Raw genomic sequence first — 27819 nt, forward strand, 5'->3', positions numbered from 1 at the left:
ATACCCATAACAGCAAAAGAAGGGAATGTGGCTGAAAGGATGGGAAAAAATATACATTTTGACAATTACACAGCTCTTCAGTGGCCCAAATAAATAGAGGGAGAACACTCCACAAAATAGTTGCCAGATAGGCAACTGATGAGCGCCTTGTCTTTGCCTCTTGACTGTAGGAATAGGAATAAGAAAATCTAAGGTGCCTTTTAGTGTCCAGGTGGGCAAATGATGTGGCATATAACACAAACAAAGAATAGGAGGTCTCTGGTACCTTCTGTGCATTATGGGCAACACATTCAAATGATTGTCCAAGTTGCTGACAACCAGAAGGAGATCAGTGTTTGGGAAGGAAGACTGTCTACATATTGGCCCGAAGATTATAGGTATGGACCATGTAAGGCCATAGATCAGTTATTTCGCAAGTTCCAGATAAATGCTGTAAAACACACAGGCATTCATTTTGCCTTTATCATTGCCAGATCATTCTTTGATTGCCCTTACTTTTCTCATGCCCTCACATGGACACGCGCCTAAGTGTATATTTGCCATCTGCATCTGAAGACAATTACACCAGAGATATTTTCAGGCGTTTACAGTGAATTAAAATCAATACAGCGAGGGGAAGAGGTAGAAGAATATTTAAACACATTTCTTTTAAATATACAGACAGATTACAAATTAGTGCTTCTGTCAAAAACAAAATAATGTTAAAAAAGAATAAAGTAGGCAGAAAGTTCACTGCTGCATCTTCCCTTCAAGACTTATGACAGTTCTTAACAGGGAATAGTGGCAAAGATGGAACAGAAGTGAGGGTGCAAAGGGGTACCACCTGCTAAAAAATAAATAAATAAATACACAGCAAAGAGCAGCAAGCAGCAGATTTGGGTTATGGGGAAGGATAGCCCCCCAAGCATGTATGGAGGAGTTTTGTGGTGTCAATTCTTGGTTTCCTACTGGATTGGAGGTCTGCATCCATGACTGTAACGTCTGCTTCTTCTTCTGTAGCCCTTCTATTACTCATCATCCTGTGTGCTATCGTTTTGCACCCGGGGTGACAGCTAGGGGACAGAAAAAGTAGTGCCCTTTAACCATTGGGTACAGGGCTAGGATTTCCATGGAGATGCTTTGAGTGCCTCAAGAGAATGAGAAGCGGGAAGCATGCGGATCTTCTCCCACAGAGTGGATATACTTTTTAGTTTAAAAAAAACCTAGAACCGAATTAAAAACTGCTGCTATCTATTAAATAGTATGGTAATAAGTTATGTGGAAAGGTGTATGACTGGGGAGACGTTGGATAACCTCATATTTGAAAACTTTGAAGTTTCCATATGTGTTTTCCACAGCATTTATTAGAAAAGTATAATTGGGGAAATAAAAGGCTACACACTGTTAAGGTAGATAGGTCTGACAACCAGGCAGCGGAGCTGCAACAATCAATTAAGAGCTTTAAGCTCCAAGAGGCCTTGGTGGCAATGCTGGACGCCCGCCAGAGTTTTCTACTTTTACAGTTTTGTACTTGATGATGCCACAGCCTACTTTTAGGTTTCGCCTGTATAGCGCTTGCACCGTGCTTGCAAAAAATCTTGCAATGCAAATAAAAAAAAATATGTATAAGAGGCTTAAAGCCCGTCCATTACTTACCTTTTCTTGCCATCGGATGGCTCCCACGTCACTCTCAATTCATTGCTTCAAGTTGGTCACCGCCTCTTTCTGACTCCAGCTTCCTGCTCCGCTTCATGTCTTCATCCTTGCTGTGGAGCCTGGACCAAGTGCTGCTTCTGGTAGCCAGTGTCCTTCCACTGGCCATGCACTGGTAAAGGTACTTTATTATTATTATTTTCTTTCCAGCGTCTGCGTTCCAGTTCATCACATGCCCACGCCTTACTCCTGTCGCTGCATGCCACTTCCCAGTTTTTTGCTTGCCTGTACCTCCCACCACCTCACTCCCATCACTGCATGCCCCTTCCATGTTTGTTGCTTCCCCGTGCCCTGTCCCTGCTTGCCCACTCCTCCCATTACCTCACTCCCATTGCTGCATTCCCCTTTCCTGCTTGTTAAGAAACCTGTACTGCCTTATAAAAAATGGACCCAAATATCCCCAAATAAATGTGCATGCATGCACACAAACACATATATACCTGTGCAACACATACATTAACAGCCACAATACACACATGCACACACATACGTCTGCGTCAAACACACATGCCCACAATATGCACAGGCACAAAACACACAAACACATAATGACTTGTGTCTGAAAACTAAAATAACAAGCATTTTCAATGCAACGGGTCTCGCATTTGCTCGAGTTAGAGCTATTAGCGTTGTAAACTTCTAACCGGACTTTTCTTGCCACACAAATTAAAAGAAGAAAAAAATGCAGCGCGATCGCGCTATGTAAAATGCAGCGCGATTGCGCTGCGTGGAAAATAAACAGATAAAGTAGACCATGCTGAAAATATCAAGCCTCGTATGTTTTTAGTAGTTTACCGGTGCTGTGTAGGTGGCTAAACACCGGAAAAGGCATGACGTATGTATGCCTTTCACAAATGAAAGCAAGCGGATTTTAAAATTCAAGCCCACGAACCAATGAAAGTGACTGATGTGACATAGGCGTGGTTAGAAGCCCAAAGAGAGATTACAGCATGGGATTGAGCGCTTTGCGCTCACCCATAAAAAAGGCTATCAGGGGCAGCTGCTGTCCATCCATACATTAACCTGGACCATGTCTGGCATGTTGGAGGCCACGTAGGATGGGGCTGACAATATGCCTTTTCTTTTTATCTTCCCAAACTTCTATATATTTAGGGTGATGTGATATCTAAATAATGGAAACAGCACACTGGGCCCCAGTGAAATATGATCCTTTACAATTTGAGTTTGCCTCGGCCCTGGAGCTGAGTAAAGTTTCCACAAATTATATTTTAAAAAACCATAGTATTCTACTTTGTTACTTATGTTAGTTTTGTTTTCCCGGAGTTAGTCATAGGATATTTAGCAGCTCAGGGATGTGATACAGTTGTGCCTTCTATCTGCTCATACCCGAGAGTTAATGACCCAACCTTTAATTAAAATGACTCCTTTTGCATACCTCCATAGCCACTCATTATCATGAGAGCCTGAAGTCTTCAGCTAATAAACTGTATGGACATCATGAATGGACCGCTCCAAAGAGACACAATAAAACAAACACTGGCAAAGTCGATAGGCCTGGCATTAATGTGGTGTACAAATACTGGTTGCACAACAGGAGTTACTCAAAATAAAATAAAAATAAAAAATACAACACAACAAGAACAACACCATAACACTACACAAAACACAACAAAATACATTAGCACAGAAATGCCAAACAACATGAGAACTTAACAATATCGTGCAACACATCCACACAAAACCACTCCATATTCCAATAGCACAAAACCACAGTAGCACAAAGCACTCCAACACAACAAACCACAATGCAACTACACAGAACGTCTGCAGAACACATAAGCAAGAAAACATTGTGGCACAAGAAAAATACATCATAAATGAATAGTCCCGAAATAGAACCAAAAAAAAAAAAATGCATGTTAGAACACCAACACAAACCGAACACAACGCCACACACCAACACATAGCCACAACACATCTCTCCTCTATCCTTGCCCATGCCTATTATTTAACCTTGCATTCAGTTGCCCATTTATCTACTTACTCATCCATCCAATTGCTGACCCTTTCTTACAGTCAGCAATTCCCACATCCATACAACCAGACGCACACACTTCCCACCCAATGAAAAAGCACTTGCACTGCTGTATTCTGTGACTACACTGTGTACATTTGTCACGGAAAGCATTTATTGGCATACATGATTTTAGTACGAAATCACATACCTCCTGTGATATGTAAATTGCACAGGTATTTTCTCCTTGAGTTCCAGCTTCACAGGAGGTTGCTAAACTCTTACATATACATACCAACAGCTGAGCACAGATAAGAGATGGCTTTATGAAAACAAGCAACGCTAGCCACTTAAGAAAGAAACAATTACTTGAAGTATGATCTGGATAAATATGTCAGCAGACTACATTTTTGCCAGCATTTTTTTTTTAGTAAAGGAAGGTGTTTGCACTTTTGATATAGTGTTGTTTAGTACACAAAAATATTTTGAGTACTTGTTTGTCACTGGAAATGTATTGATACTAATAAAGAAAGCCTCCTTTTCAAGATGGCAGACAGTCCCTGCTGTCTGCAATACACCTCATCTCATGTATTGTAATGGAAGGATTTCTTAAATGGCAGATTAATACATCTAACAACCATTAGCATGATGGTGATACGGAAATACTCCCATTGGTTGATCCAAGGCATGATTGACACTGCTCAAAGCCATGGCTGAAGGGGGCTGACGCAAAGCAGCCATGGGTTTAAGGAGTCTCACTCAAATCCCAGGACTTGCGTATTATTTAAAAAACGTCCAGCAGACAGCTAGACATGTCAGTACCTTCAAGTGTGATTATCATAAGACTTAGGTTGCAAATATGCACGTAGTGAGAATTGTACTGTGCAGGTTGTGTTTCTCGGAGGTTGTGTTTGGCTTAGATGTCTTCTAGCCTCAAAATTATCTTGCTATGGCGAGAAAATACTCCGCACTGGCGAAAACTGAAGAAAAATTGGAAAACTCGTAACTCTTGTGAAGGATTAAAACACTGTGTTTACTGGCGAAAAAAAAATACTTTGCAGACCCGCTGCTTTTGGGAACAAGCGAGATCGCGCTGGGAAAAGAGAGAAAAAGTAGTCCACGAGCTGACAGAAAACAGCGAGCCTCGCATGTTTTCTGTACTTGGCCACTGCGCTCGAGGAGGGCTAACCACCGGAAAAGGAATGACGTATGCATGCCTTCCACTAATGAAATCAAGCAGATTTTACTAGGCAAGCCCACAAGCCAATGACAAACACTGACGTGACGTGGACAGTGCTCCGAGCCCTTTTTAATTACTAAAGCGTCTCGCTTAGCGAAACACATACGCAAGCGCATGCGATGCAGGCTCGACCCTAAAAAGGGTGATTGAAGGACTTCCATTGCAAAATTGCAAGTAAGCATTTAGAGATCTCTGTAATTTTTCAGGATTTATTTTTCGTAGTTTCACGCAGTAAGTAATCTGGATCTGAAAGGCATAGGGCTCTCCAAATAAATTACAAATCCCCCGGGAGAAACAGTGCTCAGCTATAAAAGTGGTCCCCTGGCCCCACCCGCACGCACTCTGAAAATGGAACATTTGTTTTTGTTGTTGTGAGGTGTTCGTACCGTCAACATGTGCGTGACACGTGAAGTATTTTTTAATCAACGTAACGTCGCTCCTCCTAGCATAATAATAATAATGCACAAGACACAACACATTTAAAAAGAATATTGAGTTTTTGGACAAAAGGATGTGCTCTGCAAAGGAGAAATATAGCAGACTTGTTTATTCTGATAACTGCTTTTTTCGGCAGTCATTAAAGGAGTATTGTAAAGCCCTGTTAAAGTCCATAGGTTTCGCCTATACGAAATCGATTGGCTTTGACAATGTTTTTTTACATGTTCCACAGCAGCTCAGCTGCTTGTTTGATTGCTGCAGCTGTGCTGCTTGCTCGCGCTGTGCAACATGGCTTAAAGTAAAAAATAAAATAAAAAAAGAGCTTAGAAAGAGCCAGCACAATATCTAACTGGTACTTTGTGGCACGGATTTTGGAACTGGGTATTGGGAATGGAGGCCACCCACCAACTCTAGACCCAATGAAGGAACTAGCCAGCACTTTGGTTGAATTTCAAGGAAAAGTAATAAATCTGAGACTCAAAAGCCACAAAGCTGCTGTGATTTGTGGTATTTGCCTGCTGCATTTGCCACTATTGACCCCTTTTACAAGATTTCATAACAGGACAGGAATGATCGATGGTGCCCATGCATGGATCCTGTCTATTGAGTTAAGTAGAGGCAACACATTTGCTTCAGTGGTTTCAATTCTGACAATGTCTTGGGGTTCACATGATTCTGCCCTTGTTCTCATTCTGATTAATGTGTGTATGTTCTTACTTTCTCTGGTTATTCAGTACCTTTTCTGACTTCTTTTCTGCATCCTTCACCAGCTTGTTTGTTGTTTGCTTTCTTTCTGAGTCCCCTTCGAGTATCTCGATGTCTGATGCTCCATGTGCCAACTCTGCTTCCTCGATGTTTTCATCAATGTTGCTGGATAAACCCAGGTTCTTGAGCAATGTCTGTGGTCTCTGGCTGCTGGTCATGCTTGAGTGGTGCTTCAGCCTCTGTTTCAAGCGTACCTTGAGAGTTTTCAGCACGAACGCGGGGCAGGCTTCTCTGTCCTCGTTCCCATGATCTTTAGGTAGGCAGAGGTTGCAGACTTCGTGGGAGGTCTCGCTCTGCAAACGTATGGTGACATTTTGGGCAAAATTTAAATGGGGTATTTTCCCTGACCCCTGCCTTGACTCATTCTCTGACCACATGTTGACTCTGGCAAGATCCCGCATTGGAAGGGAGAGTGAAGGGTCCCCTTCTCTCTCGTGGGTTTTTTCTTCATTCGGTTTGACAGTTTAGTGATCTCTGTAAAGTTTTTGGGCATTTCCCAAAAATTCTCTGGTGCTTCTCCTTTGCTTCCAGACCCAATAGTGGAAAAAAAATCTGAAGATGGGACCACGCACAGGAACATCTGGGGCGCCGTCGACAATGCCCACAATAAAAAAAAAAAAATGAAGGAAGACACAGACAATTATGGGCCCTACCACTAGATGGAGGAATAATGCACAGAATATGAATTCAGAAAACTCTTCAAGCTGCAAAACTACTCCTACTGGTGGTAAGTAACCAATTTGTTATTCCGTATCAAATACACGTAAGACCCAAATTATGATCAGTCCTCACAAAAGTTCTGATATCTGACAAAAAAACTCTGCCTGTCTCTATGAGCACAATATTGCAACCAGTGCACTTAACTTACTGTGTTTATATTGTAGCATTTAAGCATTTTCCTCCCTTTTGTGTTGCTGTCTTCTTTCAGAATAATCTATTACCACGATCAGCAATCTATGCATTATTTTATTGTAATTTATCAATTGTGTCGCCTTTAACCTCTGTTGTATAAGTGTCATCTAACCCAGTTATATTGTTTGTTATACTTATTTCAACTTTAGCAAGGGTGATCATTGTAGATATCATCAAACATCATATATTAATGTACTGCAGGTTCGATATCTCACTCTATTAAATAGGTTTACAGGTGACTTCCAAGCATTCTAAGCTGGGACTGTCAAATAACCATCTGAGTAAAAATATGGGATCACATGAATGTCGCCAGAAGAACCTTAGGCTGGTTGGCATCCGAACAGATGAATGTGGTGCGCTCCCTTCGTTTTTTCCCGACAATATGGTCAGAAACAGCACTCTGAGGTCTTTAACGCAGGGTGTTTGTCCCTCCCTTAGAGCATGGATGTATTACTTGTGTCCTTCCATTGAACAATGACTCTTTCAGCTGTCTGTCAACTACTGTCACATCCGGTATTCCTTTGCCAACCAACTCTCCAGTGTCTGTTTGTTTGACCCCATGCTATCACCTTTTCCAAGATCCATTTTCGCCAGCATGCATAATCCTCTCCCTCCCTCCCTCCATTATTGTCGACTTGCTCCCAGGCCCTCCCTAACACCTTCTATTGTTGTCAGCTTGCCTTCAGGCCCTTCCTTTCTCCATCTTGCCTCGTGCCCCATCTCTCCCTCTGTATTTCCTCCGGCCCCCCTCCCTCTTCTTGTGCTGCATACCACCTCCCACCCCACAACAAACAAAAAAAGCACTAAGATGTGGCAAGGGCTGGATGCGTCATAATACTTTTTCCCACACCCGCACTTGTCCAAGTTCCACCCCACCACCATATGCCCTCCCTCTGCCTTGCCTTCACCAGCTATAAGAAAGTGCTATGATGCTGCCAGCACCGGTTGTGTCATATCCTTTTTTTCCATACTTCCAGCCATGCTGTACCGCAGCTGTACAACATGGCTAAAAAACATAGACAAAGCCAATAGCTCTTTAGTAGGCAAGACCTATGCACTTTGCCAATGCTTGTTAACATTAGAGTCCCATCCATATTCAGAAATTCATCTAATACATAACCTTTGCTGTTTCAAATATCACCATATAGATGAAGGTAAGCAATGTCCCTCTATATATCTCGTCCTCGTGTTCATTATAAATGTGTTTGTGGGTCACTGAGCTGAAATAAATCTGTGAAGATGACCCGGTGTTCCAGTATTAATGCACCGTCCCATTCACCCACCTAAGACCAGGCATCAACCAAAGGGGAGATCATAAACAATCTTAGAACTCTTCAAAACAAAATATGTGCACAGAGTATTTGTGTTGCATTGTGCAGCCCTGTTAACTTGATTCTCTTACTCTGTACACTCACCTCATATCCCTATGTTCTGAAACTTGACCTTGTTTCATGATCAATTGCTTGCTTATAGGCCAGAGTTCTAATGCCTCAGACCTGTGTATAGGACACTTAAAAGTGAACACCCTTTAAAGAAGCTTTCTTCACTTCTGCCATAAGGTGAAGCATTTCCCACCATTTGAAACTAATACTGAGAAAAGGTGCTATGGAAGGTCAAGAGTAACCTTTAAAACAAGCTGCTCACCTGTCTATCTTCCAGGTCAATCTTATTGCCCAGGAGTACGATGGGGAAGCCCTCTATTGGGATTCGCAGGTTATCCAGAAAATTCTTCCTCCAGTAATCAAGACTCTCAAACGACTCCGCGTCTGTGACATCAAAGGTAAGTATGCAGGCGTCAGAGCCCTTATAGAAAGACGTCACCATGGGCTGGAAGCGGTCCTGGCCACCCATGTCCCAGATCTGAGGGCCACAAAACAACAGGCTCTGTTACATTCCAAAACATCACGTACACACATCACATCACAGAACAAGCAGGTTTTAAAGAGCACCTTTGTTAAAATCAGAACCTACCAGAAATAGCATGTTTTTTTAGGGAAGGGAACGCGAGCAGAAGGGAGGCGAGGGGAGGAAGAGACTGCCAGTTTATGGCGTTTGTTGTTAAATGTTTCAGATGTGACTTGTAACCCAAGCCACATAGAAAAGAATGTCCTGAAATTGCTTTATCACTCTAGTGAGCTGCTCAGAGCTGACTCACCTGTAGCCTCAGGGTGGTATTGTCCACCTCAAGATTTTTGGACATGACATGAGCTCCAAGCGTGGTCCGGTAATCATTGTAAAACTTCTTGTGTACATACCGATGCAGAAGGGAGGTTTTCCCAGTCCTGGTGTAAAATACAAAAGTTACATTTGCATTGTCTGAAGTGCAGAAATTATATAGCCAGCAATTTCTGTTCCTAGAGCAACTTCAATGATTGTGCAAAACAGGCTACAAATTTGTCAAAGTGTCAAGTAATAGTCCAGGGCATGGAAAGAACACCAGAACTCCATGTACATCTTAAACAGGTAAGGCTGTTCGAGAGCCCCATTTGTGGTTACTTGATACTTAGCTTTCCACCCATGTTTGTTGAACCTCTGACATTAACCCTAAGATCTCACCTTATTGTATTCTGTCATGCTACATTATAACCACGACTTTAGGGGTTCTTCTAAAAGAAGGGTGCACAAGGCCAACAACCAAAAGTTGGTCCTGTAGGCACGTAGATAGTGAGATGCAAACAATGTGAAATCTACAAGTATTTAGTGGACAGGGTCAGACTCCTTCATCAGTACTCTGTAAGACTCAATCGACAAGTTGCTAGATATTATACCCAGAGTATACTGTGACAAAAAAAGTCCAATCACATATACCTTAATAATGGCCGCACTGACCAATGGTATGGTATATTATGGAAGTACTGCATAGATCTCTACTGATATGAACCTGGAATTAACAGTTAAACACATTTTAAGAGGTGCCAGGGATACCCTGTGTTTATGTGTATCAGCATAAAGGTTAATGGAGTGAAATATGAATATGGACTTTAAGGGCAATAAAGCTAAGAAATGAAATACTTTGACAATGCCGGGGCGGGGGGGGCTAAAAGGATGTCATATTTTAAATATCTTGTATCCATACGCCAGAAACAGGGTTCACCAACTGTTGTGCAGACCAGACAAACAAATCACATCATGTCCAGTTGGCAGTTTATTTAAAAACCAAACAAATCATAGCTGCCTTCTAAAACTTCTTCACAACTCTAGATAACATGGGCAGATGTACTCATGACCTATTTTTTACCTAAGTAACATTTGGAGGCTGTAGGAGGACTTGGTTAATAATTGCCTGCCCTCTCAAAATTAGCGTTGGAGAATGTCTCAGCAGGACAAATCAAGATGCAATAATGTGTGATAATCAATGCTCATAGATAGGGCCAGAATTAAATTTCTTACCCCGCAGCTCCAAGAATGACAATTTTCAGATCCACTTTCTTAGAAGAAATCATATAGACATGCTATAAGGAGAAAAAAGGACAGAAATGCACATTATTTATGCACATCAAAGTTATTTGCAAATTAGAAAATTCAGAATACACATTTACAAGTACACGTCTGCCGTTCCATACTCAATCTACTACTACTCATTAGACAGAATGCTAAGACCCTTGATACAAGTGACCTGGGGTGTGCATATAACCTGGGATCATTATTTTTCAGACCAATAAACATCACCATTTGATTATGTCGTTAGCAAATGTATTGTCAGACAGAATATTGTTTCCTAAATATTATTCACCAAAATATCGTCCTACTGGGTGTAGGTTTTCTATTATTAACTCCATTGGACCAATATTTAGGACACAATATTTCTGTCAGACAATTTATTGGTAATGATACTCGTTTTTTAGGGCAGTTTCGTACGCTGAAACATATCGACTTCACAGATGCTGGGATAATAACTAAGCCCGGTCGTCAGTGCAGTTTTATTCATCCCATTGATTTACCCTCTACAAAGGAAAACATTTTGGGTTCAGCTACAGGAAGTTTTATTTACTCTAGATCCTGCTTCCACCTCACCAACTATTCCATGAAGTGCTCATCATCATAGCAAGGAGCCCATTCACCATTGTAAGGTTCTTTGGTGAATGAGGTGTGGCCGATGATGAAGCATGACACCCAAGAGGTTGTGTGTGGCTACATCTATGAAATTTTTGAACTTGCTGTAATTCTGTGTGTCCTACACATGTCAGGAAATATAGCTCTACAGACCCTACAATAATACGGAAATTGAGTAGTCTTGTCTTAAGACTCGTCATTTGTTTGCTTTATATTGTGTTAATTTAATTAGGGAGGACCCAATCAAGTGACAGCCCCCCAAAAAAACATTCCCTTAGACATGCTTGACAGTTAAGGTCCGCCAGTTTGGTATGATATGCAGACACCAAACATCTCCAATTAAAAGTCTTCTTGTTGTAAGGGAGATTTACATGCAGATTTTGAAGATTTCCACAAAAAAAATCCTTGTCTCAGTAATTATGTACCATTTTTCCCCTGGTGAGATTCTGTATGTTTTGCATGTTGACACTGACTTGTAACTACTGGCTTGTCTGAAATGAACCACGATTATTCTTAACAGGATCATTTCACTGTGCAGCTTAATCATTCGATAAGCAGCTAAAACACCTTAAGGTAAAACAAAGGAGCACTAGTATAACTTGTGATTAGTTACCTGGAGAGACCTAAAAATAGTTGCCCCCTCGACTTTGGCTCCGGCCTGTAACAATGGAGGGGCCTTTAATGGTTGGTATATCCCATTACAGCAGGATAAAAGCCAATATTTGGTTCTAAAAAGCTCTTATCCAGAACTGGACTCAAGAACAATGCATGACGATTAAGTTTCCACTCAAAACCTCTACTCACACTTCATCAAACATATTTCTCGTCTGTCATGATTATACTTACACAAGTTCTGAAAACAGAACACAATATAATGTAACAAATATGTCACAGATCATGCTTAGTAGCCCATCTGAAAGGGCAAATAAGAACTCTTGCACAGCATTTCTAGCTGCATCTCTTTACAAAATATGAACCACTCTTCCAAACCATAATGACCCATAAATAGTCCCAGGGAGCACCTCAGCCATTGTCCCTTCAACAAACTATCTCAGCTCTCAGATTCATTGCCTGTATGGTCCATACTCATGAGACCAAGGTTTTGGAATATAAAGTTATGATTCAACTTTTGGAGTATGTGAAAGCAAAACAAACTCCTCCTAGAATGATGGTCAAACTTCAGGCCTGCAAGAGGAATTAAGATTACATTGGCTGATATCCAGCAGGATTCTTTTTTTTTTATCAGAGCAAGGTACAGTAGAACACAAACTGTCCTTAAATGTCTGTGAGAAAGAACATAGGTGACAGGCATGGCTCTAAATTGGATACAATATGTCCTTATCAACTGCAGCCAGAAGGGTTTTCACTTAAAATCTACTTTTAGTTCCTGGACAGGATTATTGAGCAGCAGAATGTATGTGGGTGACACAATGCATCTGTGGCTGGAGGATTCAAGTCAATCGAAGGTGCATTACAGACTGACTCAACTACACATACTATTGGATTAAGAATTGCATGCAATTCTCACCACTGCTTTCCAGTTAAATGCAGGGTCAAATTATTTATATTGTTATTGTTAAAGTATAGCTATATGACCTTTCTGCAGTGTCAGAACTCCCTTCAGAGGGCCACAGTGCTATCAGGAGTCTGGGACATTCATTGTGGTTCAGGCCTTTTACTCCTAATGATCCAGGGCCCGACCTACTCTGCGTCCTCAGCAACGAGGCCAAGTAGCACTTTAGTACTTGACTCTCAGTGGGAGTGCATGTTGAGCAGTCCAAGGGTTTTCAGGAGACAGATAAGTGGAAGGTGAACACAGGCTCAAGACTCAAAATACATTCAACTCCAATAAATGATTGTCCAGTCACCCGATGCTAAGGCAATCTTTCAATACCCACTGGTCAATTCAAAGGTGCTCAAGTACCTTTCAGCACCTAACCGATCCACATGTTCATCTGCTCTCAGGATTATATAGGAATCAGCCTTACTCCCCTTATTGAGGACTCAGTAGTCTACACAGAACTGCAAGTTGGTAGAGCTCTGATACAGAACTAGACCATGGACTATGAGGTCTCTCAATGGCCCCCAGGTCCAAAAATGTGGCAACTTCTGCCTTAACGCACCCCTGAACCCGGTTAGACATTCTGTACATTCTGCCCTTCACTGGCAGACTGGCTCTTAAGTCCATGTCACGCTCACAGACAGGTGTCAAACTTGGAGCAAGCTAGAAGAGGGTGAGAACCCCCCAAAAAACCTCACAACATTCTCTTTGCTGCTCAAATGTTAACTCAGTGGCTAACTGAGCCCCTTCCACAGTGCTATCTTTCGTGTCACTATGCAGCAGATCATGAAGAGACTTGATGTGTTTCTCAATATTCTCTGCCATTGCCATGATATTTACCGTGAAATCCTTTCAGAGGTAAGGATTCAGCCAGTTCATATGGAACATCTTCTTTGGGTTTCCTTTTGGCATCTGTGTCAACCAAACTAGTTAACCTCAGAAATCTTCTGATTCACTTTGTATGGCCCACTCTATTTGGACTCGAAAGTCCTGAGACAAATAGGCTTCAGCACCAACACCTCCTGATGTTCCTGATACCCAATCAGCATGACTTTCTGGTCATACCATTCCTTCATCAGCGCTTGACTAGCCTTAAGGTTTTCTTTTGCCTGATTCATGTATTGCATCATCAACTACCTGGAGCCAATCACATAGTCCATTACATCCATTTGTGGAAACACTTATGATATTTCCCAGCCCTCTCTTACTAAAGTGAGTGGACCCCACATTGGGTGTCCATACAGAAATTCAACTCCTTTATGGAGAATCTCTCTGTAGGCAAACATGAGACATAGTAGAAGATCTCACTTCCTCTTGAAGTTCTGTGGAAGAGTTCTCATCATGCTCTTAAGTTTTTTGCTAAACCACTCCACCAAACCATTCGTTTCTGGGGGGTATGCGATGGACTCATAGAAGGTCACACCAGCATGCTCCCATATCTCTCTCATATAAGAGGAGATAAAGTTGGTTTCCAGTCAGAGATTGCTGTTCTTAGATTTCCAGTCCTTGAAAAAATACCAAGGGGAGTTCTTGCTGCCACCCTGACAATTGTGCTCCTCAGAGGTACTGCCTCAGGATGCATGCTGGCATGAACTATCACAACCAACATATACTTGGTGTCTGACTTTGAGTCAAATGGACCAACTATGTCTATTCCCACCCACTCAAATGGAACGTATACCACTCTTAGAGACAGAAAGGGTGCCTTTGTCCTCCTTCCTCACATCGCTTATCTGGCAAGCAGGACAGGTTCTACAGAACCTCTCTGTGTCTATGTGTATCCCTGGCCAGTAGAACAGAGGGTCCAACCTATCTTGGGTTTTTCGAATGCCCAAGTGTCTTGACAAAGACCAAACACAACAGGAAATTCCTGTGCACTAATGGAACTACTAGCTTTCTGCTTGATCCTTTCTCAGGATTCTTCAGCTCACTGTAGAGTAGCCATCCATCCAGCCTACATAGAGTTTTCCAACCACTCCTTTGTTGGCCTGTTCCTTCTGGAGACCCGCAAGAGGAGGGTACTCTTCTTGTGCCTTGTGGAAATCATCTTGAGTAGGCTCTCCAGTGGTTAACAAATCGTGCAGCTCTGGAAACCCAAACGTCAGCCCATGTCCTCTTCATGTGCTGCAACCTCTTCTCCTTCTGGAGCAGAAGCAATAACCTCCAAGGCACATGCATTCCTGGAGTCTTCTCTTTACTACAAACTACTTTGCCACAGTCCCTGCAAATCAGAAATGCTTCCAGTTTCATCCTGAGACTGAACATATAGCCTGTGTTCTGGTCAACACAGCTGATGAGGTATAAGCCATAAAAGCTTCTGGTCCTGGAATCAAGCCAGGGGCAACCAAATCTTTGCTCAAGAGACGTCCAGCACCTTACTTTTCCCTTACCCCAGTGTAGACCATAGCCACCTTGTTGTTGAGCTGCATTTCAACTTGGGCAAGAAGGTGCTGCATGCCCTCCGCACATGCTACAAAACATGTATCCTTTCACCAGGGAGAATCTTTTCAGGCTTAAGGCTCTCAACTATAGTGCAGAAGACTCCTGTATCTCTGAGGGGAGCCACTTTCCTCCCATTTGTACTAACTCCTTGCACAAACCCCATTATGCTAGGATGAATGTGCTTCAAAGCATCTGGGACCCAGGTGTTCATTGTCACTAAGATGCATGCAATCGGGCCCTCTAGGGCCCCTTCACCCACATGCAGCATTTTTGCTATCACAGATGTAGCTAGTACAGGGCCTTTCACCAGCCAGTAACTCTTGTAACATCCTACCTTGTAGCACTTATAGCAAGTCACCACCTTGGACTTTTAATAACCTTTCTAAACTCCCTTATCATGATGCTTCTTCATAGACACACCATTACCATAACCATTTTACCTGAGTCCTCCTTGAGCCCCATGAGAATTACCCAGGCTCTTACCCTTTGAGTTTGGAGGGAGTCCCCCTTGGCCTAGAACCTTGCTGTCAGGTCCCTTTTGAACCCTATTAGCTAACCACCTGTCTGCCAACACTGCAAGATTCACTGGATCCCTCTACGTCATATCTATTGGGCATTGCCTAAGTGGGGTAGAGCACTCTTCCTTGAGTCATTCTGTCATCATCAACTGATTAAGACACTGCAAAACCTTAGCCTTCATCCTTCTCACCCACTCATTTCAATCAGTAATACAGTGTGAATCCAGGTCTCAAACATAACACCAAGCTTTCTCTTGCATTCCTTGAACCTGTGAAAGTACAGAGCTGTCTTCAGTCCAAACATTCGAATCAGAGCTTCCTTCATTCACTCATAAACCATCTGGGCTGCCACAGGCCTCCTTCAAATGACAGCCGTCCGTTCCAGTGGCATGAGCAATAATTAAGGCAGCTACCTTAGGCACCTAATAGGGGGTGTATTTGGGAAGTTATAGAGAGTGCACTGGAGGGCACAATCGGTGTGTAGCTGGGATAGATTTGAGCTAAGGGGACACAAGATCATAATTCCACAGCACTATTCCCATGGGTTCCTACTATGGTTCCCTCCCCAGATTCTACTAGAGACCTTCCTTTTTAAGCAGTGGTTCAAACTGGTCCCTAATGAAGTCAGTAGAAACCTCTCTGTTCTCTAAATCTGGGAACCTTCTACACTCTGTCCCTACATAGAGCCTCCATTTGATCTATTGACGTGGTGAAAAACCTGCTGGCTACAGTTGATAAGGAAAGGTTATATCCAATTTAGAGGCTTACCTGTCACCTATGTCCTTTTCCACAGTTATTTAAGGACAGTTTTGTGGTATACTGTACCTTGCTCTAATAAAAAAAATGTCCTGGTGGATTGACATGGTACTGAGGTCTGTTCCCAGCCCTGTGCTATCCATCGTTTATGTGTACAGACGTAGGGCCACATGTACAAAGCATTTTTCTAGTTGCAAACGGGCTGATTCGTGGAATTGGCCCGTGTGCAACTAGAAAAATGCTTTTTGGGATGTACAAAGCCGAAACTGTGATTCGGTAACTTGTTACCGAATCTCAATTTGGATTTTGAGATTCGATATTAGGAAGGGGCGTGTTCAGGACGTCCCTTCCTAATACCGAATCTAAATGGTATGTATGATTGTTTTGTGACCGTGAATGCGGTTGCAAAACAATCGCAGTTAGCACCAATTTTAAATTGGTGCTAACCCATCCGCAAAGGGCAAGGGGTTCGCAAGGGACCCCTTCCCCTTTGTGAATGCATGCAAAAACGTTACAAAAATTAAACTGAAACATTTAATTTTTTTTTTTTTTTAACGCAGCCTGTTTTCCTAATAAGTTTGTGTTATTTAAAAGCAATCACAGACATGGTGGTCTACTGACACCAGCAAGCCACCTTCCCTGTGATTTTTGTGATTCCTTGTGGGTTGCAAATAATAATGAGGCAGGTCTATTTGCGACCCACAGGGAATCGCAAAAGAAATTCAGTGGAGTTTCTTACATTTGAAATTGTGATTCCCTAATTGCGATTCACATGGAATCGCAATTAGGAAATCACAATTCCAAATATTCATACATGTGGCCTCAAGTGTGTAAAAACTGGACTTATTGTGTTACTGGAAATTCTTAATGCAGCGCTTGCATCTTGGACTACTAATTGATAGCCATCCCACTGCTGCCACCAACTGTCAGAACCCTTTTAAGAGGGCTATGGGGCACACAGCAGTTAACGAGCCCAATTGTGGTGGTTGAGGCCTTTTACCTCTGATGTCCTGGGGCCCGACCTACTATGGGTCCTGAGCAACTGGCCTAAGGACCCATTTAGCGGTTGACTCTCAGTGGTAGCATGGGTCAAGCAGTCCAAGGCTTCATAGATGAGGGGGGTATTCTCACGGGGTAGGTGCAAGGTTGCATGGTGACCACAGGGTCAACAATTAAAATACATCCAGAAACCTCAGTAAATGAATGTCCAGCCAGATACTTGCTTTTATGACAATAGTAATATTCACATAAGAACACACAGTGAAATATAACATGCACAAACAATACACACAGCCCTCCTAAAGCCTGTACTGTAGCATTGTCCGGACAGTGTCCGGAGTTCCACATCCCTCTCTATTGGCTGTGGTTATTGCTCATTTATGATAGATAACCTTCAGGTTAGGTCTCTCTGACGAGTCTGAGTCTTAGAAGTTCCACAATATATATTTATAAGACAAAGTGTTCCACTGCCCTAGCGCCATGAGGCAGTGCAAGTTCCCCTCTGTAGCCCAGCGACCATCCTGACCCACTGCCACTAGTGTTGAGATATGGAAGACCCTAGGAGTGTTCAAAGCCTGGAGTTGCGGTAGACTGGAGCGGATGCCAGCCATGTGCGGTTGTCTTGTTGCTGCAGGAGAAGTGGAAGGACATCCTCTGTACTCCTCTAGTGATGCAGTAATAATCCTGTGATTCAACTTGCAGGTCAAAGGAAGTCACTCAGCTCCTGATGCTTTCATTGGCGTTCCTGTTGCATGGGTGAAAACCCACCATCCATCGCAGTCAAATGCTGAACCAAGGAAGTGGGGCAATGGTCTTTTTTCTTCACAGTGGCCCCCTCCGGCACGCAGGGCAGGCAATGTTTGGGCAGCATGTGGGCAGACAACCTGACCGCTACAGAACTATTTAGCTTCCCAGCAGACCCCTCTCATATACAGGGTCCCTTTCTACTGGACTTGGGTAAAAAGGCCTGTTCACTTTACTGATCACAATCACAAAAACATGGTATGCTGCCAGCACCGCACTCATGCTACTTAACTTTTTGGTAAGGCAGCAGCCATTTACACAGCATGGGTAGCACTTTGGACATCCCTCTTGGTCTAACAAGTCCGCAATCTGTGAGACAGGCCTAAACCATGGTGCACATGCATGACCCATGTTTGGCCATGACCAATAATCAGCACTAGGGATTCAGATAGCATTGCATTTCGGACACTCAGAACAGGCATACACACCCTTCACCAAGCGAGTGACATTTCCATCCCAACATGCAGCATGATACTACCACTTATGTAGTACTCAACCTTGTATGTTTTGTTGCAGTGTGTGTCATGTGTAAGATTCTTCATTGACACTGCACTTGGGTGTACAAATATTAAGAAAAGTATGCAGGAAGAGTAACACATTAATGCATTGCTACTAACTTCCACGGTCCTTGTGTACAGATGGCAGACCTTTGTGAAGACTATATAAAAAAAAAGACACTGTGTTTAATACTCACACCCGGGTGGTGACCTAAGTTTTATAGATAGTTTATCCCCATTCAGTAGTAAAGTTCACAATTGAGTATACTTTCAGGCTGCTGAGACTCCTATGAAAGATGAGTGGTCCTGTGAGATTATGTGAAATATCGGACTGCCAGAACCAAATACTAAAATGACCACAGAAATAGAACTAGAAATATATATTGGCACCTACTGTGGATGCCGAAGGACCACACTGACAACAACCACAACTCACTTGTGCATATTTCAGAGACTTAGACTAGACAAGGGAGGAATGGAAATCTCAAGTTAGCTCATGTTACACATAAGTAGCTCATTCACTTCGTTTTTTTTCTCCATTCTGTGCCCTGTAGTCATGTATGCATATGGTTAAAAAAAAAGACTGAAAGAACCAAAATGAGAATGGAAGAAACACAACTGAATAGGCTTTAATATGTGTCCACCCAGGGTGGAGAAGGAGATAGTGGAGAAATGTCCATGGCAATTGTTTTCAGAGCCCTTTTTTCTTTCCAGTGTGGTGATGAGCCCCCAGTGCAGGCGTGGCTTTGGCTGATGGGGTTCTGATTCACCCCTCGTTCATACCTGTCAATACTGTGGGAATGAGGCGAAGCGCCACAGCAAGTGACTTTTTAAGGTATTGAAACTTTTTGTTCCAAGTGTGGCAAGGTCAGTGGAAACATGAGCCTGTACTGCGCTCTGGTTTACAGGAGTGATCATCCTAAAGGACATGTTTAAGTCTCGCCTACGACAGCGCATGCGCTGCATGCACACTCTCTTGCAAGACATATTGTTAAGGCTTGTACCCCGCCCATCGCTTATCATTCTTTGGCTTCATTGTCACTCTTACCTGCTGTCTTCTAATTGCTAGTGTGTGCCAGCTTCACTTCCTCTTCTGTCGGTTTGCTTCAGCTTGACTGCTGCCCTTCCACTGTTTGCACCATTGTGGAGGTCCTATTTTTAGGGTCGACCCTGTTACATGGATATTTGCACTTCTTCCGGTTACATGGATAAATGCACTTTTGCTGGTTATATGGAAAATTGCACTTTTGCCGATACTTTTCATTGCGAGCAAACTTTTGTATCCTTATGTGTGTCTACTTCGTGCTCATGGCGGCATTCGGCTCACTTATGTTAAACTGTTTTACTTTTCATTTTCAGTTTATGTGGCAAGAAAAGTCGGGTTAGAAGTTTACAATGCTAATTGCTTTAATACTAGCAAACCCGAGAACCATTGCATTGCCTCCGTTGTCTGTTTTGCTTCTTTCCCTCACCTTTCCCACTGTATTTGTTGCTTCTTTCCACACCCATTCCCTTTGCCTGTGTTGCTTCTGCCCCACTAGCCCACACCCTCCTGGTGTCTGGGTTACCCACCAGCCATAAGAGAAAAAAGTGCTATGAGGTGGCCAGTGCTGGCCGCGCCATACCCCTTTTTTAAATAACTTATATCCATGCTGTATAGCAGCCACACTGCTCTACAACATGGCTAAACAACATTGGCAAAGCCAATAGCTCTTGAATAGGCAAGATCTACAGGCTTTGCTGATGCTTGTTTTATTGTAGCAAAAAGTGTCGGATGCAGTGGCGCAACAAAACTTAAGGGGGCCCCCCTGCAAAGTACCTGTAGGGGGCCCTCTTCACCCAGTAAGAAGCCTCCCACCCATGTACAGAGTACTGTGCTAAGGGGGCCTTCTGGAGCTCAGGGGCCCCCTTGCCCTGCAGGGTGCTGAGAAGGCCTTTATTACCCCACTGGTCGGACACGGGAACAGTCCTTAAAAAAAAGGGAATGTGTAGGCAAATCTAGGGCCTAGAGGTATTATAGATCTACAGGTGTTACTTCCCGAGTACGTGATGTTGCAGCGCTGGACCGCAAGTGCAGTAACCCTCAGAGAGCCTCAATATTGTACACCATGCACACAGCTCACTTGGAAAATTAGAATTTTTCAGTGTTACCATCCTGTTGGCAAAGTCTTAAGTATTTGTTTCTCATACAGTAGCATGCTGCTAGCGGGCTCTTTTCAGCAGCCTTGGATGTTCGACAGTAATAGAGCAGTCTTCCTGACACTTTATATCAGCGATGGGGGTCAGATGCGGCCAGTGCTTAATTTGTGTTTGTTGTTTCCGGTGCTGAGCACCAGCACTTATTTTTGAGGGCCGGCGCCTAGTCTTCTGCCTCATGTATTTGCTGTGAGCAAAACACACGTTTGGGAAAGACGGAGGAAGAGAAAAAGGAAAAAGCGTCACGATGAGGGAAAGCAGAAAACTTCAGGTGTGAGCTGAAGGGGCAGGGAGTGGCTTTAAATGGATTGAAGAAGTCAAAGATGGCATCGGGATTACGCTGCCTCAGCATCCCGTGTTCGCAGATTTAATTGCAGCAGCTGAGTGTTTAAGAGGAGGGCTTTGAGCACCGGCATCTTTTTATTTACAAATTAAGCACTGCATGCGGCCCTCCTGACCTTTACCTTTGGCACCCTGGTGAACAGCAGCCCTGGGCTGCTGTTTACTGAATTCAGCACTAATATTATAAAGATGTTACATAAATGGGAAGCACTTATTTAAAGGTTGATTGAAGTTAAAGGAAGGAAGTAACTAGAATGTCCTGCACCATTTAACTTTAGGAATATTCACCCCTCCGCCCTCACACACACACACTGACAACAATGCCAATAGTGAACTAACAGCTAAAGCACTTGTTATTTGTGACCTGGGTTCCTATATACATGAAAAACATTATAGTTTATTAAAGCAATCATATAAGGAGATTTTTACAGCGCACATCCTGAAGTCATGTATATCAAAGTCCTCTTATATGTGATACTGAAGGAAAAGGAGGGAAAGTGAAATAAAACCATTGCCTAGGATAACACAGTTTGGTTACATGGGGAAGCAGGGATTAATCCCAGGTTTTCTTGTTCCACATTGTGTAAATCAGCCCCTAGATGTATATTTTTTACTTCCCTAAAAACCCTTGTTATTCCCATCCTTCTGGTTTCAATGCGGCTCCTGGTCACATCACAGACCAAACTTTTTGGCCCCGGGAAAATTCGAGTACCCATCGATTTTGGATGAGCTTGATTTGATAGAAAAGGAAAGGCATGTGCTTATGGACAACATAACCAGCGTTTCTCTCCACAAGCAGTCAAAATCCGTGCAGGTAGGTTACAAAGGTAATGTTAACCTTGCTCTCATGTTTTATTATTGATTTAACAAAAGATGAAGCAGCCACATCATTATCATGTCGTTGTAGTCACATCTCCTACTTTACATTAGGACCACAACCTCTGTTCCACCTTCAGCTGTAAGGGAAGAGTTAAGGGTAAACAGGGGTGGCTGAAACAGAGGGAAATGCATCTAACTATAATATATTCCCAGATTGTTCCCATGTTCAAAATCCTGCCTCTAGCCTCCACCCCAGCTCCTACACCTTCACCTGGGTGGTATTTCTCAGACCCTCATTATGGTATCCATGTTACTAAGGATAAAGTCTTAAGTTAGACCTCCAATTCCCTCTTTAGCCTAGGATAATTCCGCTAAAATGACTGGGAGGGAAATTTTCATTTAAAGTGGCTTGCAATTTATCTGGGAATCGGATAGATGCTTCAGTTTTCAGTTAAAGTTCTTTTTGGTACTGTGCAGCCCTTAATAGTGTGCGTCTATCTTCTCCCAATAAGTAGAAAAATAATGCAGAGTGAAAAATCACCACAAATTTGAAAGGAGAAAAATGGGAATGGGCCTCACATTAGGCAACGTGACACAGAAGAGGAGCAGTTCTAATATAAAGTCTTTGGCAGATATTGGAACGCTATAAGTGTGCATTAGGATTAGATAAATGATCCAGAGGAAAGCGCAGAGAGGAAGAAAATAACTATTTAGATTAAAACAGTGATGCCTCTGATGGATACTACTAACCGCAGATTCCTCATCTTAGAAAACTCCCCAGGCGCCAGACTGTAAGTAGGACACATTACTCTAGCAATGCTCTTGTGTGCTGCTAGGCAGTACTGTTCAGCTTCCCATGATTCAATACCACTCAAGGCCTGACCGATCGGAGCCGAATTTGAGGCGCCTCTCCTGTGCACTGATGTCACTTCCTTACTTTCTGGGCTTTCAAACGCTAATTTAGAGCTCTGCTCTTAATTCTGTGTTCCTTTTGATGACTCCTGAAAATTTAGCAAAATCCAGTATTCTTGAGAATGATGTCCACTCCTAAGATTACAGGCTTCAACTCATGCTGTGATTGTAGTACACACATGTCGATCACAGGCCTGCACGAAGTGTGGTTTTGGCACTTGGCTTGGCACAACACCCAAAGTCGTGCAGCAAGTGTAAACAAGGTGATCCAGGACTGAGAAGCAAAACTACATTGCGGAAGAAAAGTAGTAGTTTGGGACTCTCTATGTCCTGCTTCCGCCCCAAGTCAAGGGTGCAGACTCGCTCCCACTTCTCAGACTGCTCTTTCAAAGGGTCAACTGCACGGTTGAAGTCCTCTGGTAGTCTAACTCGCAGTCCAAGTGCAAGAGCAAGAAAGCAAAGCAGGTCTAGACCCAATTCCTGCCGCTCTGTATCCAAAGCAAAGGCAAACGGCTGTCACGATGTTATCATGTTTCCTTCCAGAGTTCCAGTTGCAGAGCAAATTCCTCTTTTGATCCCAGTGCACCTCAAATTTCCCGGGCCATAGGTGATGTTGTAGCAAACTGACTCCTATAATGAGGCCATGCTGCAGATATTTGGAATGTTTCCTACTCACCCTAGAACGCATTCAGGTACCAAGGATTCACAGTGGCCCTCAGGCGGGTTACCGCTGTCTGATCCATTTGCACGCTTTATGGGCCCAGTACAGACTCTGGTTCAGTCGTCCACCCAAGCTTCACGACCTATGCTGGTTCCTCCCTTGTCAACACCAATACTTATGCCACAAGCTCCAGAAGAGGATCTTGTGCTGAGTCCAGTGTCTGTCCTTGAATCAACTTCAGTCTGATCCCAGAAGATGTTGTGCTACAAAATTACTAAACTGCAACTGTCTGCCAAACATCCCAATACTATCATCCAGTGCTTCTACTGCGGCCAACATGCCATCAGATGCTCTTCTACTTTTTGGTTCTGATCCTGGTCAAAGCTTACTACCACCCAGAGATAACAGTGGGGAAGGAGATGATCTACTTCCTCTTCGTGATGCTGTCAATTTTCACATGGACTTACCATAAGCCTGTGAGCTTGATATTTTCCTTGATAGAGGGTGAACTCACTGTTTGGACCTCCATTGGAAGATAGTGCATCATATGCAGTGGTAGTCCAAACAGCAGGATATGCAGTGGTAGTCCAAACAGCAGCTTAGGACTTGGACATTCAACTGCCCGCTGTTGAGGTTAAGACAAAAGTTTGTATGGGAATTTTACAGCTTGCTCCCTTTTTACAGCTTGCTCCCTGATACCTGAATGGGTCCCTGGTCAGATCCCTGCTCTTGCCCACTGGTGTATAGGCAGGTGGCCAGACATCACAGACCGGCACCTGTCATTGTTGCCTTACTAACTTCCTGTTCCAGAGGCTAGTTATTGACGCTTCAGCCAGCATGATGAACCCCAATGCATTGCCCCTAACTTCACCAGACAGGGAGTGCAAGAGGATTGAAGTATTTGGAAAACAAACATTCTCCTCGACTACCTTAACATTCAAATCGGTTAGTGCATTATACATATTTATCTATTGCAATAGGTAAATATTATCTTAACTATTAATCTACAAGCATTTCGCTATTGAAATATTGAGGAAAGATAATAATGTTATAGAAGCACACAAATAAATTAACTTCAAATACTGCAAATCTTAAAAGTCTGTGTTTATATATGTCTTAAATCTCAATATATTATATTCCTTATACATATATCCTCTTACTATGTAATCATGTATCTACTTATTTATTACTTTAGTCCTACTGTACAAGAGGGAAAAAAATCTACTCTCTCGAAAGGTTTACTCTGTCTCACCATCGCCTTATACCTCTATCAATCTATTCTCTATCTCCACTCTCTAACTCATCCCAAACTCATTCTACTACTGTGATCTCCAAAATAACCCTTCCTTGACTTCCCTCCTCTACCCCTCCTGGCTCACCCCCAACCTCAGTTTACTCCTATGATCTTGCAAACAATCCCAATAAATTCACCCTCATTTATCTCTCCTTTACTCGTCTCAAACCTCATCTTGCTACTATGATCCCCCAATTAAAAGTTCTGGATTCTCCCCTCCTCTATACCTCCATCATTCTATTCAATCCAACTAACAGACTGACACCCTCCGCTCAAATTAAATCATACTTCTCTACACTAATACTGTACTCATATTCCCCTACACTAATCTACCACTAATTATTTTGGGTTCCGTGGTAGTGTGCTACTAGCCGAAAAGTGCTTTGAGGCCTCATCAGGGGTAGTAAGCGCTTTAGAAATAAAATTACAATTACAATTTATATAGATGGCCTGCTGGTGCAGATTTACGAAGCCAGCCCCCAGTTCCCAGAGGGATCTCAGGCAGCAATCATCGCTTGGGCAGGAGCAGCTCACTAGGTGTGTGCCGGATAGCGAGCTGGGTGATGCTGAAGTACATCTCTTGGTTTGTGGCTTTGTTCCCAGACATCTGCATCCATGTTTGAGAATCCATTGAATGTGAGAAAGGACTGACTTCATCCGAGGGTTTTGGGGAGATGTAATGGGCACCATGTTAGGGAAGTAACCAGGAACATTATCACCAGATTCGCTCAGGGGCTAGCTGCCACTGGTGCAGCAGGTGCAGTGGCACCGGGCCTAGGGCCCGAGGGGCCCACTGAACCCTAATCATTGCTGTATTTTATCATTCAAACAACAGCCAGGGGAGCCATGTCCCTCCTTGGCTGAACTCTTAACAGGGCGAACAATGGTCGCCCTTTGCAGGGGAGGCTCGAGGACAAACACTTGAGGGCGGAGTGTTTGTGAAGTATCCGTTGACCCCACGCAGGGGAGGGGACTTATGTCCCTCATTGTTGAAGCTGCATTCCAGCTCCGCGGGGCTTCCCGGCCTGTGTTTGCTCAGGTGAAATATGTTAATCTGGTTAATGGGGATTCCTCCTGAAAAGGTAGGCTCGGTTTCTTTCTAAATACATGCTTTGTGTGCACTGGAGGGCTCAGCACGAGGCCACCCCCTCCGGCCGGCCTGCACCAATGGAAACTGATGCAGAGGGCTTTTACTTGGTGAGGCCACCGCAGGGCACCCTGGTGGGAAGGAAGGAAACCCGCTGGAATAACAACTGCCTTAGGTATGCGGTAGTGACGCGCCTGTGAACAAGAAGCTGACGACAGCGGTCCTTGCTGAGTGATGAAGTACATGTGACAAATAAACTAGGCGGGGGCGCTTCGAGGAACTCTTCACGACAATTGTATCGGCGGCTTCATTACTATTAATGGTTACTTCTGGGAATCCTGGGAGCTTGATTCCGATTCTCGGTGTGGAATGGAAGAAGGGGTGCAGCTTACTCTCAAGTTAAACTCACCCCATCTTTTCTCGCTTGTTCCCTCCCGTGTGTGACCGCCTCGTGCTACCTTCTCTCCTCCTCTGCCGTCCGCTCTCCAGTCCCCCGTGTCTTCTGTCTCCAGCCCTCTCTGTCTGTGCTCCTTTCCTGAAATCCACACTTCACGCACGTTCCCAATAAACCTCTTGTATATCTCTGCCTGCCTAACAACTGTATGAATTTAATTCTGACTTTCGCCACCCTGCTTCCTTGATGTCACCTTCTCATGCTCTTTGACTTGCATCTTTCCCTCTCTTCTATTCACTTTCTTTGTCCTTCCCTCGTCCTCTGTATTCAGCCCAGGGCTCTCAAGTTGTCTCATGTGAGATCCCACCACTCCCTTTTACCACCTACATCCTGGCTTTTTGATGGAGAAATCGAACTAATGCAGACTGGTGTTAGCTTAGAGACCCGCAGCTCAGAACAACAGCGGGAAATCTCCCAGTTTTGTATCAAATGTAATACGCCTGCAGATACAGTAGGATTCGAGGAAATGTCTGTCGGTAGCGGGAAAACCATCTCAGACAAATGTAGTCAACTTTAATGTTTGTTGAGGTCATGCGCTGTGGTATACACCTTAGTGCAGCTGACGCCCAGTCCTGAGACCAGGTTAGGACCACATGTGTATTTAGGTGGCATTAGTGGCTACGAGTCACAAGGTATGTCCGTTTTTTTTATATAGCGCCAATATGGCCCGGATGCATTAGTGCACCTTACAAGAGAACCAGGATAGTAACACATTGTAGGCGCAGGAAGATTACATGACTTGCCCATAATCACAAAATGTCGAGTCGAGATTCCAACCTGCTACCAAGTTTCCAAAATCACACCTGTTATGCTGGTAGTAGGCTACGAGCGCACATACGTGACGAAAACACCTGATATTGGCTGCCTAGCGGTTATGTGAGGCATGCTGTGAGGTATGTGGTGCCTGGAAGGTATGCAGTGTATGGTTTGCGGGCAGTGTCTAGTATTCAGTACGTGGGCCCAGCTCCCGGAGAAGCGGGGCACTTTACAGAGACCATCATGTATTTAGTGCAAGAAGCGGTCGAACGCGAGGCGCTGCCTATTGAAAGATAGTGTTTGTGGCACCCGGTTGAGCCCTGATTAAGAAACAAGGTGGGGATGGTGTAAGTGAGAAAGGGCTAGAGAGGTAGTTTGTATATATTTGCATTACGCGTGTACGTGCAGCTTGAGGTACAGGGAGAGAAAGGAATACGCCCGGAATCATTCACTGTTTTGGTCGAGTGCAGAAACAAGGGTTATAAATCAGAACTATAGTTTCCATAATTAGCAAATTAGCCACTTCGTGATTAGTAAATAGATTTCATGGCATCCACTTACATTTTTAATGAAGGGTTTGGTGCCATTCCACACAAAGGCTCATAGATATGTTGGACAGCCTTAGTTGGAATGGGAGTAAGAAAGG

At 43.5% G+C, this 27819-nt stretch overlaps 1 protein-coding gene across 1 annotated transcript in view; it reads right to left on the reverse strand.

The window, feature by feature from the left end:
• The window catches only part of RAB7B (RAB7B, member RAS oncogene family), a 102096-nt gene that overhangs the window by 32652 nt on the left and 41625 nt on the right, over positions 1 to 27819 (reverse strand). The window contains exons 2-4 of the mRNA XM_069238574.1: positions 10413 to 10474; positions 9178 to 9304; positions 8667 to 8882 (exon numbers count right to left, since the gene is read on the reverse strand). Coding sequence (XP_069094675.1) covers positions 8667 to 8882; positions 9178 to 9304; positions 10413 to 10474 — 405 coding nt within the window. The remainder of the gene's footprint in view (positions 1 to 8666; positions 8883 to 9177; positions 9305 to 10412; positions 10475 to 27819) is intronic.

Source organism: Pleurodeles waltl, chromosome 6 (assembly GCF_031143425.1).
Source record: "Pleurodeles waltl isolate 20211129_DDA chromosome 6, aPleWal1.hap1.20221129, whole genome shotgun sequence".
Taxonomy (NCBI): domain Eukaryota; kingdom Metazoa; phylum Chordata; class Amphibia; order Caudata; family Salamandridae; genus Pleurodeles; species Pleurodeles waltl.